At 44.4% G+C, this 17,670-nt stretch overlaps 1 protein-coding gene across 3 annotated transcripts in view; it reads right to left on the bottom strand.

The window, feature by feature from the left end:
- Nucleotides 1–17,670, bottom strand: part of RIPOR1 (RHO family interacting cell polarization regulator 1) — a 130,896-nt gene that overhangs the window by 30,081 nt on the left and 83,145 nt on the right. For all 3 annotated transcript variants that reach the window (XM_083164703.1, XM_083164701.1, XM_083164702.1), the window contains exons 6-11: nucleotides 14,299–14,352; nucleotides 11,090–11,239; nucleotides 7,985–8,048; nucleotides 4,795–4,838; nucleotides 4,331–4,456; nucleotides 104–252 (exon numbers count right to left, since the gene is read on the bottom strand). In XM_083164703.1, the coding sequence (XP_083020829.1) occupies nucleotides 104–252; nucleotides 4,331–4,456; nucleotides 4,795–4,838; nucleotides 7,985–8,048; nucleotides 11,090–11,239; nucleotides 14,299–14,352 (587 nt within the window). The remainder of the gene's footprint in view (nucleotides 1–103; nucleotides 253–4,330; nucleotides 4,457–4,794; nucleotides 4,839–7,984; nucleotides 8,049–11,089; nucleotides 11,240–14,298; nucleotides 14,353–17,670) is intronic.

The following is a 17,670-nucleotide window of genomic DNA, read 5'->3' on the forward strand; positions in this document are numbered from 1 at the left end:
CATATAAAATAGAGTGGACTTACAGTATTTGCATCGTGCGTGAGATTTCTTTATTTTTAACAAGAGTACATTTGCCCAAAAACACTCTAGAATTGTCACTTACTTCCAGTTAACTTCCAAACTGAGCTTTATTGTGCCCAAATCATTAATGTCCACTGCTACCACTTGCGGGAGAGCCGCAAAGAGATCTTTTGTTTCACAAGACACACTCCCCACTACCACGTGGTTCGCTAAGCTCTTTAGTTCTGTAACCTGCAATACAAAATCGCATTCACGTTACCTACAGCAGGACCAGATCCATCATGTTGTCTGACAAATTAGTACCAAGTCATAGCTAATTGAATGTACTCCTATATCACTCCATAGGACTGGGCCCTGGATCCATGAAGGCCCACACACCACACCACAATAATTATACTTCCCCCATCGCTCTGATGCTAGCTGCAGAAATCACTGAGAAAATGGCCACCAAGACCATTTCCCTGTGATTTATCCATGCATAATAGAGATATTCCTGGGAACAAGGTGTAGGCACCATGTTCCCGGAGACCTGCACATTGCACAGTAGTCACAAGAAAATGTTTTTTTTTCCCTACACAAGACTCTATAATATTTATTTGTATTTATTTATTAAAAGTTTCTTATATAGCGCAGCAGATTCCGTTACAGTGTCTTATATAGCGCAGCAGATTCCGTTACAGTGTCTTATATAGCGCAGCAGATTCCATTACAGTGTCTTATATAGCGCAGCAGATTCCGTTACAGTGTCTTATATAGCGCAGCAGATTCCGTTACAGTGTCTTATATAGCGCAGCAGATTCCGTTACAGAGTCTTATATAGCGCAGCAGATTCTGTTACAGTTTCTTATATAACGCAGCAGATTCCGTTACAGTGTCTTATATAGAGCAGCAGATTTGGTTACAGTATCTCATATAGCACAGCAGATTCCGTTACAGTGTCTTATATAGCGAAGCAGGTTCCGTTACAGTGTCTTATATAGCGCAGCAGATTCCGTTACAGCGTCTTATATAGCAGCAGATTCCGTTACAGTGTCTTATATAACGCAGCAGATTCCATTAGTGTCTTATATAGCGCAGCAGATTCCGTTACAGTATCTTATATAGCGCAGCAGATTCCGTTACAGTATCTTATATAGCGCAGCAGATTCCGTTACAGCGTCTTATATAGCGCAGCAGATTCCGTTACAGTGTCTTATATAGCGCAGCAGATTCCGTTACAGTGTCTTATATAGCGCAGCAGATTCCATTACAGTGTCTTATATAGCGCAGCAGATTCCGTTACAGTATCTTATATAGCGCAGCAGATTCCATTACAGTGTCTTATATAGCGCAGCAGATTCCGTTACAGAGTCTTATATAGCGCAGCAGATTCCGTTACAGTTTCTTATATAGCGAAGCAGGTTCCGTTACAGTGTCTTATATAGCGCAGCAGATTCCGTTACAGCGTCTTATATAGCAGCAGATTCCGTTACAGTGTCTTATATAACGCAGCAGATTCCATTAGTGTCTTATAAAGCGCAGCAGATTCCGTTACAGTATCTTATATAGCGCAGCAGATTCCGTTACAGTATCTTATATAGCGCAGCAGATTCCGTTACAGCGTCTTATATAGCGCAGCAGATTCCGTTACAGTGTCTTATATAGCGCAGCAGATTCCGTTACAGTGTCTTATATAGCGCAGCAGATTCCATTACAGTGTCTTATATAGCGCAGCAGATTCCGTTACAGTGTCTTATATAGCGCAGCAGATTCCATTACAGTGTCTTATATAGCACAGCAGATTCCGTTACAGTGTCTTATATAGCGCATCAGATTCCGTTACAGTGTCTTATATAGCGCAGCAGATTCCGTTACAGAGTCTTATATAGCGCAGCAGATTCTGTTACAGTTTCTTATATAACGCAGCAGATTCCGTTACAGTGTCTTATATAGAGCAGCAGATTTGGTTACAGTATCTCATATAGCACAGCAGATTCCGTTACAGTGTCTTATATAGCGAAGCAGGTTCCGTTACAGTGTCTTATATAGCGCAGCAGATTCCGTTACAGCGTCTTATATAGCAGCAGATTCCGTTACAGTGTCTTATATAACGCAGCAGATTCCATTAGTGTCTTATATAGCGCAGCAGATTCCGTTACAGTATCTTATATAGCGCAGCAGATTCCGTTACAGTATCTTATATAGCGCAGCAGATTCCGTTACAGCGTCTTATATAGCGCAGCAGATTCCGTTACAGTGTCTTATATAGCGCAGCAGATTCCGTTACAGTGTCTTATATAGCGCAGCAGATTCCATTACAGTGTCTTATATAGCGCAGCAGATTCCGTTACAGTGTCTTATATAGCGCATCAGATTCCGTTACAGTGTCTTATATAGCGCAGCAGATTCCGTTACAGAGTCTTATATAGCGCAGCAGATTCTGTTACAGTTTCTTATATAGCGCAGCAGATTCCGTTACAGTGTCTTATATAGAGCAGCAGATTCGGTTACAGTATCTTATATAGCACAGCAGATTCCGTTACAGTGTCTTATATAGCGAAGCAGGTTCCGTTACAGTGTCTTATATAGCGCAGCAGATTCCGTTAGTGTCTTATATAGCGCAGCAGATTCCGTTACAGTATCTTATATAGCGCAGCAGATTCCGTTACAGTATCTTATATAGCGCAGCAGATTCCGTTACAGTGTTTTATACAGCGCAGCAGATTCTGTTGCGCTTTACAAAAGGAGACCGTAATACAACAAACAGGGTATTTACAGACAGTCAAAAGGTAGGAGGGCCCTGCTCGCAAGCTTACAAGTTATAGAGGTAACAATGTACAGGAAGTTATTATATAAATCGGGGTGCTGGGGCTGCTCCCAGGAACTGAATATCAGTACTCGGAAAGGTGTTTTGATAATTCAATCCTCCTGCACCACCGGAGAGAAGGGGCCCGCACAGAGCAGAACGAGCTAAGAACGTTATATTCAATAGATTCTATACTTGGGATTACCAGAAAATACCAATGGTGGGATAACAACATTTTAGTTACAACAATCCCATTACATACCTATTGTTAGGGGTGGTTTCCTCATGATGTATTTGGAAAATCCTTAACAAGGGATTTGGAGTACTGCTTACACCAATACCACTAGTAATGTACACAAATACAATAGTCCACACCGGAGTCAAGGTCACACGCGCCCAAAATTATTTTAAATATATTTCCCACTTCTCAGAAATCAGGAATATTCTCTGTTCTAAGAAATAGCGGGACGGGCGTTTCTTCTGAGGCTGGACACTAGGGAGGCCAATCCCGCTGCATTTTTTCAATCCCGGGATCCTGGTATTGGCCTCCCTAATAAAGAAAAAGCACCAGCTCCCAACTACCCCCCCCCAATCCTCCCCATCCCCCCTGCCCTGCACTGTCACTTACACACCATTGGTGACAGGCAGCAGCAGGAGTCAGGACCATCTCTGGTCTTCAAAGCAGCAGGCTATCGGGTGTCTGGGAGCGGAACAGCAACGGGGGTCATGGCAGCGTCACAGAATACAGCAGACACGGCAACGGCATGCCGGCGGCAGGGCTGCCCAGCGTGACCCTTGACCTCACGTCACACTGCACTGTGCACAGCCGTACCACCGGGGGGTCAGTAATAGCAGCCGGGCTTTTAAAAAATACGTGAATTTTCCATAGCCGCAGTGATCCCGGAGAGCTTCAATCCCGGGATTCAAATCCTGCCTATTTTAGGCCGGGATCCCGTCAATCCCGATCCCGGGATTGGCCTCCCTACTGGACACCTAGATGTTCCGTATAACCCTATAAATTGCCTACAGTGCACTACAACAAACCCCATTCTCTAGAACAGCGGTTCCCAACCTGGGAACCTCAGCAGACCAGTTGGGGGCACTTGAAAATAATATTTGTAATGGCGGAAGAAATTTTCCATTCGCTTGGAGAAGAACCACATTGCATCACTTCCAGTTCTGCCTGTAGCATCATCAGCGTCTCCTCGTGCTCTACCCCATCCAGCAATCCACTGGGAGCTACCTGCGCTGCCACCATCAGCAATCATGGCCCCACTGTACAGCCGGCATTGCTGCTTTTGGTCACAGTATTGCTCTGCATTGCTTGCACAGAGACTGGTCACTGTTCATTTTAAAGACATTTTATAAATAAAAAACCCATTTAACAGTTTATGTACAGGGATTACATGTACTGTGTCGTAAACAATGATTGTAGGCATTAAATGATTTGGACGTGGTAATCTGATAACGAGGGCAGCATGCCAGACACACAGAATATGATTCAGGCTAATCTGCAGCATGTACCTTTATACACAGGAATTCTGTAATTAATGGCAGGAATACCATGTCTTCACTGTCCCAGACCTGTTTTCCATTCACTTCAATGCGTCCCTTTAATTTCCAGCGTTGTCGACCATACTTCATAAAAATCTGAGTCACAAATACAACAATAAACAGCATAGTATATGAAAAGCTGCAGCTATGGGGATGTAATGAACAATAATGGAAAATATTAGTTTTCAGAAGTGTTTTTCTCCATAACTTCTAAGTGTCCTTTATAATGGGTCCTAGGAAGTCTGTCAGAGACCGGTCAAACACAGTCTCCTGCCTTCAATACTCAATGGCAGCTGGTGTCCTATGGGAGGTTAGTGTGTAGCGGATAGACCATGTTATTTCCAACCACCCTTAGTCAAACCCCTCTACTTAGATGCCTAAATTAGTTTTTCATGTTTTTTGGTGCCGAATGTCCATGTCTGTAATGGATTTACCTCGTATTGATCTCCAGCGCACAACCTTGCAAATCCTGCAAGACCTACGCAAGAGAGAGAAATGAAAAAAGACATTAACAGCCCAGCTGCGGGAAACAATACAATAATGTACTATAATATTATATACAAGAATATAGTAACATACCTCCCAACTTACATGTAGACCGATGCGGGACGGATGGATGCGCGCCAGAGGCGTGTCGAAATTGTCAGGGGTGTGGTCTAATAAAATGGGCGTGTCCTATACTATCGGCTCTCCCATGAGGCCACGCCCTATTTTGCCGCTATAGGGGCATGACCGCGAGGCTCATGCGCACAGCGTTTATTCCTCGCTGCTCAGCAGCCGAAGGGGGACTTCCAACAGCCCCCCTCGCCGTGGGACACTGCCGGCCGCGGGAGGGACGTGGGAATGTCCCCGAAAACTGGGACATTCCCGCGGTAATCGGGACTGTTGGGAGGTATTTAATAATGTATACTGGTACTTATGTAATATCTGGGCTGCCGTTTTTCTTATGAGACCACGTCCGCTCGCCACGCTTCGGGCACGGTGGCTCGCTGCGCTCGCCACACTATATAAAATCAACTCCATGCGTAGTTGGATAGTAGGGGTATGAAAAAATGGGGTGCATTTAACATGGGAACCCAGATAATACATAAGTACCTGTATACTTATAATGTGCAGGCAACAGCTAAATACCCAAGCCTTTAACTTCTGCATGAGTACGACTCATCTTGAAATGGGTGTGGCATATGGTCCCGACAGTCATTAGACCGACGTCGGGCTCCTGACTGGCCGGACTCAGACAGCTGGGTTAGCGCAACAAAGCTCCTTGTGGGCACGGTGGCTCGCTACGCTCACCACCTATTCTATTCTCCCTCTATGGGGGTCGTGGACCCGCACGAGGGAGAATAACCAGTGGCCGTCGGGACCCTGAGTGTCGGGGTTTTGACTGTCAGGATCCCGACGTCGGGGTAATGACTGTCGGGATCCCGCCTGTCGGGAAACTGTCCGGCACCCCTTGAAATTGCTGTATTTTAATTCAAGTATAGGTGATTTCTTTTAAGGTGCATTAACACGGCTATAAAAATAACAGTATCACTCATTGTGGGACAGATGCTCTAAGCTTAAACAGTGATAAAATGGAGGGTGATAAACAGCCAGCCAATTAGCTCCTACCGGGCATGTCACAGAGTGTGTTTGAAAAATGTCAGACAGGAGCCGATTGGCTGGCTGTTTATCACTCTCCAGTTTATCACTGTTGAAGCTTAGTGCATCTGGCCCTGTGGCCCTTCTCAGAAATAATGTTTGTTATATCACCCAGTGTGTGTATATATGCTATGCCCCACAAACAATGCGCACTCGCCTTCATTATCTGTGCATCAGGGACATGCGGTGCGCTAAACGGCTCAGGGGGCACCGGCTACTACCAGAGTTACACTTACACACAAAATATGAGCCCAGGCATTTATAAACCAGATGTATTAAGCTTGAAAATTGATAAAATGGAGAGTGATAAACCCCAGCCAATCAGCTCCTACCTGTCATGTCACAGGCGGGGTTTAAAAATAACAGGGCGGAGCTGATTAGTTGGTGGTTTACCACTCTCCATTTTATTACTTTTCAAGTCAGTACATCACACCCTATGTGAGCAGTATACACAAGATCAGCAGTATATACTATATATTGTATACTGTATAAGAGATGGGCAGCGGAGGCACTGCCTCACCTGCCATATTTACTCCAGAATATTAACTATAAAAATGTTTACTATAATATAAAGAACATATTTCTAATCTATTCTTTGTATTTTATACTTTATATAGTCATAACTCTGCCTCACCTATCACGTCACTTATGTGCATGTACAGATGGGGAACACATCATTAGCGAGGGCCATGTTGCAGAATCCAGCATGGAGCCCACTCGAAACACACCCCCCCCCCCAGCCTCACTCCTCCCTACTGGCATCGTGTGTGCACCTGACAAGGCCAGCACCCCGCCAGGTCCACGCAGCCACCGATGTCTTCAGTGCCGTGAATCGGCAGGTCCCCGCAGCCACCGATGTCTTCAGTGCCGTGAATCGGCAGGTCCCCGCAGCCACCGATGTCTTCAGTGCCGCGAATCGGCAGGTCCCCGCAGCCACCGAGGTCTTCAGTGCCGAGAATCGGCAGGTCCCCGCAGCCACCGATGTCTTCAGTGCCGTGAATCTGCAGGTCCCCGCAGCCACCGATGTCTTCAGTGCCGTGAATCGGCAGGTCCCCGCAGCCACCGAGGTCTTCAGTACCGTGAATCGGCAGGTCCCCGCAGCCACAGATGTCTTCAGTGCTGTGAATCGGCAGGGCCCCGCAGCCACCGATGTCTTCAGTGCCGTGAATCGGCAGGTCCCCGCAGCCACCGAGGTCTTTAGTGCCGCGAATCGGCAGGTCCCCGCAGCCACCGAGGTCTTCAGTACCGTGAATCGGCAGGTCCCCCCGCAGCCACGAGGTCTTCAGTGCCGTGAATCGGCAGGTCCCCGCAGCCACCGAGGTCTTCAGTACCATGAATCGGCAGGTCCCCGCAGCCACCGATGTCTTCAGTGCCGTGAATCGGCAGGTCCCCGCAGCCACCGAGGTCTTCAGTGCCGTGAATCGGCAGGTCCCCACAGCCACCGATGTCTTCAGTGCCGTGAATCGGCAGGTCCCCGCAGCCACCGAGGTCTTCAGTGCCGTGAATCGGCAGGTCCCCGCAGCCACCGAGGTCTTCAGTGCCGTGAATCGGCAGGTGTGTACGCACGGTTACACATTTTAAAAGAGTTTACAACAAATGTGAAAAGATGTTTTCCATTTTTTTCACCAAACTCAACTCAAATCTCATCTTACCCCTCTGTTCCATGCTCATTGTCTACCCCATCTGTATCACCTGTCTGTCTGCCCTTCCTCTTTAGAATGGAAGCTCTCACGAGCAGGACCCTCTTCCCTCATGCGCTTTGCCTTCTGTTACTTAAACCATCATCAATAGCATCATGTACTTATTTCAGTCCTATCTGCGGATGCGTCTATATTATGTACCCTGTACTTGTCCTAGATTGTATTCAACTGTAAGTCTGTTTCCTGTTTTGCCTATTTATTATGTACTCTATAAGTGGGTGCTGCCGACCCCATGTGGTATTATACAAACAGAAAACAACAATAATAATGTTCAAATTCTCACCCTTCATTTTTATGTGAAACTCTCCCAGCTGACTTTCCAGGTCATTTTCCAGTACGCACATATTCTATTGTAAGATAAAAGGAGATAAACAGAATATATAAATACAAATAACGTCATCTCTTCTTATAGTCCTTAACCACCAGTTTCACACATCGGGCCAGGCGTATCAAGCTTCAAAAAGTGACAAACAACCAGCCAATAAGCTCCTAACTGCCATTTCATATCCAGCCTGAGACATGGCAGGCAGTAGTTGATTGGCTGGTTGTTTATCACTGTACATTAGATCACTCTTTAAGCTTAGTACATCTGGCCCAGAGAATGGTTGAGCGCCAACTGACACCCCTGCACAATATAAACTACCTACAGTATACACAAGTGGCCAGATCATAATGTAAACAGCAGTTCTCCCAATAATAATAAATAGACATTGTATCTACCCTACGTATACTGTAGATTAGGGCAAATTCGAGTACACAGGCTTTGTTTGGTACCTGTTTTTTATAGGAGTGGAACTTGAACTGGTTTCCACTAGGTGCCTTTCTACTACCTCCAATGTCTGTGATACATATGTAACCATGATAATCATTGTTGTTGGATTGCAATCCTGGCGTTCTTGTCCCGTTATGGTGCACTAAGGCATACTATGGCGAAAGCATGTAATTACACTGCTTCACCACTAGGTGGCGATTGCCCCACTAATAAAAACTGCAGTACCGCAGATGGATATGGTAATACAGAATACAATGTACAAGTAAAGTTATGTACTGTATGCCAGAAAAGAGGACCAGTGCACATTACATTAAATACAGTAATATTGCATACATTGTGAAATTTGACAATCCTTAAGTGTAGCCCCAAGCATCATCGCCATTTACCGGCCACCAACTTACAAAATAATTCCGGGTTCCTGCATCAGGTGTGACGGAGCTAACCCCCCAGAGGTATAGTAGCCCCGATGGTCTAGAGGTTAACGTCACAGTATGCTATGCGCTTTTCCTAGGGTACGGATCCTGCTGAGGAGCAACTCCTCTTTTGTAATTCCACTGTTATTTAATATAATACAAATTTTGGGGTACAAAAAAACGCTGAGTCTGTTTCACACGGATTGTGTTCTTAGTGAGTGGACTAGTGTTCAGGGACTGCGCCATCGTCTCCATAGCGAGGCGCCTACCTCCCCAAACTGTCATTTTTATGCTTGGTCACTCAGCTATATTCCACGCTAAACCGCTGTTTGACCTCGTACTGAACCACAATGTACAGTAACAAGACCGAAACTATTTCATACAGTAACCCACGCTGTATATGACACACACTATATCCCGCACTGTATCCGACCAGCACTGTATCCAGTCCGCACTGTATCTGATGCTTGCTGTAACCCATGCTGTATCCGAGACACACTATATCCCGCACTGTATCCGAAAAAAGCACTGTATCCAGTCCGCACTGTATCTGATGCTTACTGTAACCCACGCTGTATATGACACACACTATATCCCGCACTGTATCCGACCAGCACTGTATCCAGTCCGCACTGTATCTGATGCTTGCTGTAACCCATGCTGTATCCGAGACACACTATATCCCGCACTGTATCCGAAAAAAGCACTGTATCCAGTCCGCACTGTATCTGATGCTTACTGTAACCCACGCTGTATATGACACACACTATATCCCACACTGTATCCGACCAGCACTGTATCCAGTCCGCACTGTATCTGATGCTTGCTGTAACCCATGCTGTATCCGAGACACACTATATCCCGCACTGTATCCGAAAAAAGCACTGTATCCAGTCCGCACTGTATCTGATGCTTACTGTAACCCACACTGTATATGACACACACTATATCCCACACTGTATCCGACCAGCACTGTATCCAGTCCGCACTGTATCTGATGCTTACTGTAACCCATGCTGTATCTGACACACACTATATCCCGCACTGTATCCGACCAGCACTGTATCCAGTCCGTACTGTATCTGATGCACTATATCCTGCACTGTATCTGATGCATGCTGTATTTTGCCTTGTATTTGATGCATGCTGTATCCTGCACTGTATTCAATGTGCACTGTAAACCACACTGTATCCGAGGCGCACTGTAACACAGTGTGTGTGTACTGGCACAATGCAGGGTAACCGTGTGTGTACTGACGCAGTGCGATTTAACCACATTGTACCACTGGGGGAAAGGAGTAAAGATAATGATGAGTGATCTACCATTGTATAATGTGTAGAAGTGGCTTTATTGTAGTGTAACATGTATAAGGGTACTACTGTTGTGTAACATGTATACTTGTACTATACTGAGTGGCGTAACATGTATAAGGGTACTACTGTTGTGTAACATGTATACGTGAGGTGTAACATGTATAAGTGTACTATACTGTGTGGTGTAACATGTGTAAGAGTACAACTGTGAGGTGTACTGTAACTAAATGGACAATACTGTGCAGCATAATGAGTACTGTGTTGTGGATTTGAAATGCTGCTCTGTCACTTAAGCCCCATACACACTAGGCGATATTGTGAACAAGATCTCTCAGAAAGAGGCTACGGAGCGATATTGTAAGTGCACACTCTATATAGGTATAGTCCCACACATCGTTACCAATGACTGATGCCTTCCAAACATGCAGGTCAATTTGGCTATATAGCCATATGACCTGCATGTTTAGAAGGCCCTAGTGATGTCACTTAACGTTAAAGGTAAAGTACGCAGCCAATAGCGTTCAGTGTGTACACACAATAGTGGCCGCTGCCTATATGGTTAATTATATCGGCCGCTGACCCTTTCACCCAGTGTGTATGGTGCTATAGTGTCACCCACAAACTCACTGCAGCCTTTGACCGATACAGGTGAAAATTCTGTGATTTTGTGTGTGTTGATTCAAAAAAAAAAAAATATATATATATATATACACAGATCCAAAACCAGCAAGGGGGGCAATGGATCTAAAACCAGAGGGAGATACAGATACAAAACCAAAACGTAAAAAAAGCCAGCACACATCTCTATTATGAAGTATAAAAGTTATACAGAATGAGGAAAAACTAATTTACACAATATAACAACGTAGACCCACCAATCAATGCTCACCTCTGTGTATTCTTTGTATCCTTTTCCAGCTTCTGACATGCTCTCCCGAGCCTCCTTGCTGCTTGGAGAGACTGTGTAAGCTCGCACCATATTATGTGCGCCATCCCTCAATCTACGCTGGATACAGTAAGATTCATACAGCTCATCTATCTGAAAATAAAATAAAAAATATAAGTCATAGTACCCAGTAATAAAAATTAAAAAGTAATATTTGTGGTCTGTGTTTATTCTTAACAGTTTCTAATTTATTTTATTTATAAACAATTTTTAGTCAGCAATAAAAATAAACATAGATGTTTATCGTCTGTTACACACCTTTTATATTAAAATGTTTATTATTAAATTGAATCTCTGTTCATTGTTTTGCAATGGCATTGCAGGAGGGACCCTGCATACCGGGAAGCCTTGTCCTGTGCTGGGCAGCCCCCAGCATGATAACAAGGGGAGTTGTACTTTTGACATTTTTTTGACAAAACGACACCTCCTGCTAAATCATGCCCAATACCAGCACTCCACACAAAGTAGTTGTAGAAGCAGTATAACTATGCCAGAGGCCTCGGTAAATAAAATTTCCTTCCACAGGTACACACTTGGATTCCTACTGGACAAGGGGACTGGCCAACGTTGGAATTCATAGGTGAGTATTGTATGAATGATTGTACTATGTATTAAAGTTTTATTACTCTAATGTGCCATTGTTTGGTACTTGTTTCCTAGCACGGCCACACCGATTAAGATCGGGGTGGTCGTGCTGAAAAAAATCGGGTCGATCGCATCGCATGCGATTTGGTCGCATGCGATGCGATCGACCGACCGATTTTTGACCCGATTTTTTCATTAAATCCAATGTAAATTGGGTCCCTGGGACCCAATTTTACATTGGATTGAATGAAAAAAATTCCAAACCCCCCCAAATTGAAGCGCGTACACAGCGCCCCACGATAGACGGCAACCCGAAGCGTGGCGAGCGCAGCGAGCCCGCGTGGGGCGGCGGTACGCGTCCTCCGACCTTTTCATGCCCTACTATCCACTAGGGCGTGGAGTGAGAATAGAATAGTGTGGCGAGCGCAGCGAGCCACCGAGCCCGAAGCGTGGCGAGCGCAGCGAGCCCCGCGAGGGGACGCGGATACCTTCACAGGTAATCGCGTCCCTTCGCGGGCTTCACAGGTGTCCGCGTCGCCACGGACACCTGTGAAGCCCGCGAAGGGACGCGTTTACCTGTGAAGGTATCCGCGTCCCCTCGCGGGGCTCGCTGCGCTCGCCACGCTTCGGGCTCGGTGGCTCGCTGCGCTCGCCACACTATTCTATTCTCACTCCACGCCCTAGTGGATAGTAGGGCATGAAAAGGTCGGAGGACGCGTACCGCCGCCCCTCGCGGGCTCGCTGCGCTCGCCACGCTTCGGGTTGGCGTCTATCGTGGGGCGACGACGGGGACATTTATAATGTGAAATGGGTCATATTGACCCATTTCACATTTTTTTACATTTTTACACCATTTCAATGTTAAAAAAATTTTTAACATTGAATCCTATGTAAAAATCGGGTGCATCGCGTCGGGACCAATGTTAATGGTCCCGACCGACGCGATGCACCCGATATTTTACCGTTCCCGACAAGATTTCAATGTTAAAAATTTTTTTAACATTGAAGTCAATGCAAATATCGGGGGCATCGCGTCGGTCGCGTCGGGACCAAAGTTAATGGTCCCGACCGACGCGATGCCCCCGATTTTTGTTTCCTAGCCGGCAAAATGGACCTGATTTCAAAAGAAATCGGGTCCATCGGGGTAATCGTGTCCCTTAATTAAGGGACACGATTACTTACGATTGTGGCCGTGCTAGGAAACAAGTACCCATTGTTTTATTTCACTATATGTTCTATTGTACCAAGTACCAGTGGATCCCTTTAATGCCCCGCATGCTGGGACTCGTGGTTTTTCAAGTCTCTGTATGTGGAGCAGACTTGCTGGGACTTGTAGCTCTACAGAAAAACAATAGTTTTAATTTATTTTTTGTAATTCTTCATTATATTCATTGTAGGATCGTCTTCCTTGATTACTACAACTCCCAGCGTTCCAGTGGCATATTATCACGTGGTCAGCCTATTGAACTAGGTGATGTGATCTATGACAGACCTTGTAAAAGAACCCAGTGTGTAGGGTTCCAAGCGCGTTGGCCTAATGGGATCGTGGGACTTTCTTCAGAGGTGGAAGGACGGGTGACGGTTACATCAGTAAAGCCGGCATTGGAGAGTTAGCCGGGACACTCTCGTATTCATGCTCACATTGAACGGTCATATCGCCAGTTATAGTCACTATTTACAGTGCCCCGGCCCAGGAGTGGGTCCTCCCTCCTTAGATCCCATCCATTTACTACATGAATTGTACTTTATTATGTTTTTAATGCCTTTTCATTATGCGATTTTATTGCGTGTGATACATATTAAAACTTGCTTCACTATATGCAAAACCTTTATTTTTGGGTTGAACCCTGGATTGGCATAGTGGATATTGAAAGACCATCTACCCACAGGCGCTGGTTAAGTGCTTACCAAATGTCCTGTGTATCTATGTATCTGGTGAAGGGTGAGGGACCTTCACGTGTTTCCAGTGATTAGCAGCTTGCATGCGCACAGTTTTTTTCTCCCTTTTTTGTACTGTTGTAACATTCTAAAGCATACCAGACTCATGCCCATGGTGTGCCCGTGATATTCCTCTCTGTGATCGGCTCCCGGATCTCAGCACAATTTTTTCTTAAACCCCATGTCCTCTACCCCCTCTATGTTATACAACTTTGTCATATCAGGTTTCTCTGTCCATCTATGAGTACTGGTCGGACCCCTTTTTGGGCCCCCGGGACCCCCACGGGGTCGGGATTGGGGGTCTTAGTGGCCATGAACCTCATCTGGACCCCATCATGCCACCTCACGCTGGTTTCGTCCAAATAAGTCCAACAGGGTCAAAATGCATACCAGACAGACAGACAAATAACAGACGACAAATATGTAAGAGGTACAATATAATGGACAACAAGGAAGTAACCAAGTGTAGTTGGGATACACAGATCTTCCACAAAACATACAGTCATTAACTGAAACAGAAACAGCTGTGTAGGAGGCTTAAAACTGGTTGAGGAACAACCACTCTACGACAAAGTTGAGCTGGTGGAAGACCGTAATTTACTCATAGTTCCACTGAAGTCAGGACTTACCTTGCTCGTGTGAAACTCCAGCCTACGGATAAACCGCTCAATGGATTTCACTTGCTGTAGCAATAAGAAGGAAAGAAAAAGTATTTACAATATCATAGGGTGAGGATCTGAAGCAAACAAATAATAGTATGGTATCAACAGACACTTTCCCTTGAGTTGCATCTACCATGTGTTCTGTCTGGATGAACATCCCAAGACATTTTATTGAGCAAGGGTTGTAGTACCGAAAGTGCACAATTACAAAAATAATGGATTTTCTTTCAACTAGTAATTTAAGCTTGGGTAATATCAACCAAAATATGTGGTGCAAATCCTCTGTTTCCCGCTAGAGATAGAAACACTGCAAGTGATTTATAGGGTGTACACACGGGCGGACCCGGCGGTCATCACTACAGAGAAGTATACTCCTATATAATACTAGTGCTTATACATTTACTATATGCATATCATATACTGTATACAGAGCAACAATGATGCGGCATTTTACATTACCGGCACAAGTACGGTGATAGTCCGCATGTGTACCATATGGACACAATTTGTAATGATATAATCCGGTAAAAGACGGCACATATTAGCCCCTTGCTGTGTCCGTCTGTCATCCGGTGCCTCGGCGGCAGTCCCGGTAAGATTGTTCCTTAGTACATACATGAGTTTTCTGTCCGTACCCCAGCGATGTTATGTGTTACTGTATGAAGTACACAGCAACTGATTGCACAAGTTTATTGTCTGTGTCCATGTAGATTGGTTTAATATGAGCCGTTTGTTACCTGATATATAATTACAAATTGTGTTCATATGTTACACTTGCGGCTATCACAGTACATGTGCCGGTATTTAAAATGCTGCAAAATTGTTACTCTGTATATATGATATGGGCATAGTAAATGTATAGGTACTAGTATTATATAGGAGTATACTTCTCTGTAACTTAGGGCCTTATTCTAGTTCACTCTTTCTGACAAAATCCTTCTTAGATGGACAAAACCATGTGCACTGCAGAGGGGCAGATGTAAAATGAGCAGAGAGAATTAGATTTGGGTGAGTTATTTTCTTTCTGTGCAGGGTAAATACTGGCTGCTTTATTTTTACACTGCAAAATAGATCTCACTTTGTAGTAAAACCCCACCCAAATCTTATTCTCTCTGCACAAGTAACATCTGCCCCCCTGCAGTGCACATGGTTTTGTCCATCTAAGAAGAATTTTGTCAGAAAGAGTGAACTAGAATAAGGCCCATAACTTTTTTGCAACACAGCATATGTTAACCCATACAACGCAGTTGATACGTTTTGAGAGTTCTTTGACTCGGTAACCTAATTATTTGTTGAGCATTATGGCCTATACCATTGTGTAACAGGGGAGTATCCCCAAGGCCAAGCTAATCACATGTTAATAATAAAGGCATATCATCATTATCATTAATTAAAGACAGATATGTTCCTTTCCTTTTTCTCTCCTATTTTAGGGACAGAGTGTCTGATCAGAGTAGCTGGCCAGGACAGACCCCGCAATGCATAGCAACAGGGCTTCTGGTTAGAGAAATGACACACGACAGCCCACTATCCCTTCAGCTTATAGTTGGCACCATCCACTCTCTCATTCCACATCCTATCTATACCATGTGCCATGACAGAAGCAGAAGCGCAGCAGTGCGTACAACTGAGCACCTTACTCTGAATCATTTCTATTAAACTACTCTGTATCTTGTTTATGAATTATTAATATAAAGTATATATCTTACAAATAACTGCAGCCTGTATCAGGCTATGGAGAAATGAGCACAAGGCACAGAGACAATATACTGACATTAAAGCTATTATGACTATATACTTGGGCCATAAGTAGCTCCAACATTATAGATTTATTTGGTTGCCAGTTTGACCAATGATTTGGATATCTGCTTGGTGAACCCCTGATCTGCTTGGGAATTTAGCGGAATATATTGTGTTATATTGGTACAGTGTACTCCCGCGAGGGGTCCTTTAACTTTCTGACTCCAGGGGGCACCACTGACCGTCACCCTTCAGCTCTTACCATGAGCACAATTAGGTGATACATTGATTAAATCTGCAATAGATATATGTAATTATTCATCAGTAATTACCAATAAACTACCGCAATACATAATTTTTTCTATTTATACTTGTGCGGTGTGCCCACATACTGCTTAACCTTCTATAATAAACCCAATGATATTTTCTATTTGGTACAACTTCCATTACTATTCCCCATATGCTAATGTACACCAGCGCTGAAATCTAGGAGTAGGGTCACAATGAGCAGTTGGTAATCTGTATATACTTGAGACTTGTTTTCCTTCTCTGACAGTGATAAATTGACTCCTTTTAAAACTGCAGGAGTAACACTTACATTAGTGTTCGTACTCATGTGCAGGTATCTTTCAGATGCTATTTCACACGGTCCATTAACGTTACAGATAATATAACTTACTTCAAAATTCTGTCCCGCGTTCCCTGAAAGGTATCTTTACACGTCCCCCGATGCAAATACCCTTCTTGTAGTATTGTTATAAATATGGTAACTTACAGTAATATTTAGTCCCACATGTATTGAAAGGTTTCCTTTTATTGAGAATGTAGTCAGTAAACGGTCCCTCTTTATTGCATATCATTGGTATAAAAACATCCAGTGAAAAAATGTATCTTTATTTTAAAAAAAGCTTGGTTTATCAAAAAAAATAAGAGACTGTATAACAGTATGCCTGTGATCCTCTGTGCTGCAGACACCGTCACATCATACAATGTCAGACACACCGAAGTTTTCGGTTTTCTAAACTTTTAGTGTGGCTTCCTTCAGCAACGCCTTTCAGGTATGGTCTGTACCCTTTTTCAAGATAAGTTCCTCCTCCTGGCATTTTCAAATCTGCCTCCTTAAGTCACGTGATGCTTTCCAGCCAATGGTAGCGTCCTAATGCCCGGCTCAATCAACACAACTAAGTATTAACCCTGTGTATACATTCCCCATCCCCCAGTTTTGACTTTTACAGTTAGTACAAACACTAATGTAAGTGTTACACCTGCAGTTTTAAAAATGAGTGAATTTATCTCTGTCAGAGAAGAAGGAAAACAAGTCTCAAGTATATAAAGATTGCCAACTTCTCATTGTCAACCTACTCCTAGATTTAAGTGCTGGATTCCCTCCTTCCCTAGTGTTTCTCCTATTAGTAGGAATTGGTGGTGTCGGAGAGAACACCTGGAGGGAACCTAGAGGGTGGACACCTGACAGGGAACCTAGAGGGTGGACACCTGACAGGGAACCTAGAGGGTGGACACCTGACAGGGAACCTAGAGGGTGGACACCTGAAAGGGAACCTAGAGGGTGGACACCTGAAAGGGAACCTAGAGGGTGGA

Source organism: Crinia signifera, chromosome 11, assembly GCF_055691185.1.
Source record: "Crinia signifera chromosome 11, ASM5569118v1, whole genome shotgun sequence".
Taxonomy (NCBI): Eukaryota; Metazoa; Chordata; class Amphibia; order Anura; family Myobatrachidae; genus Crinia; species Crinia signifera.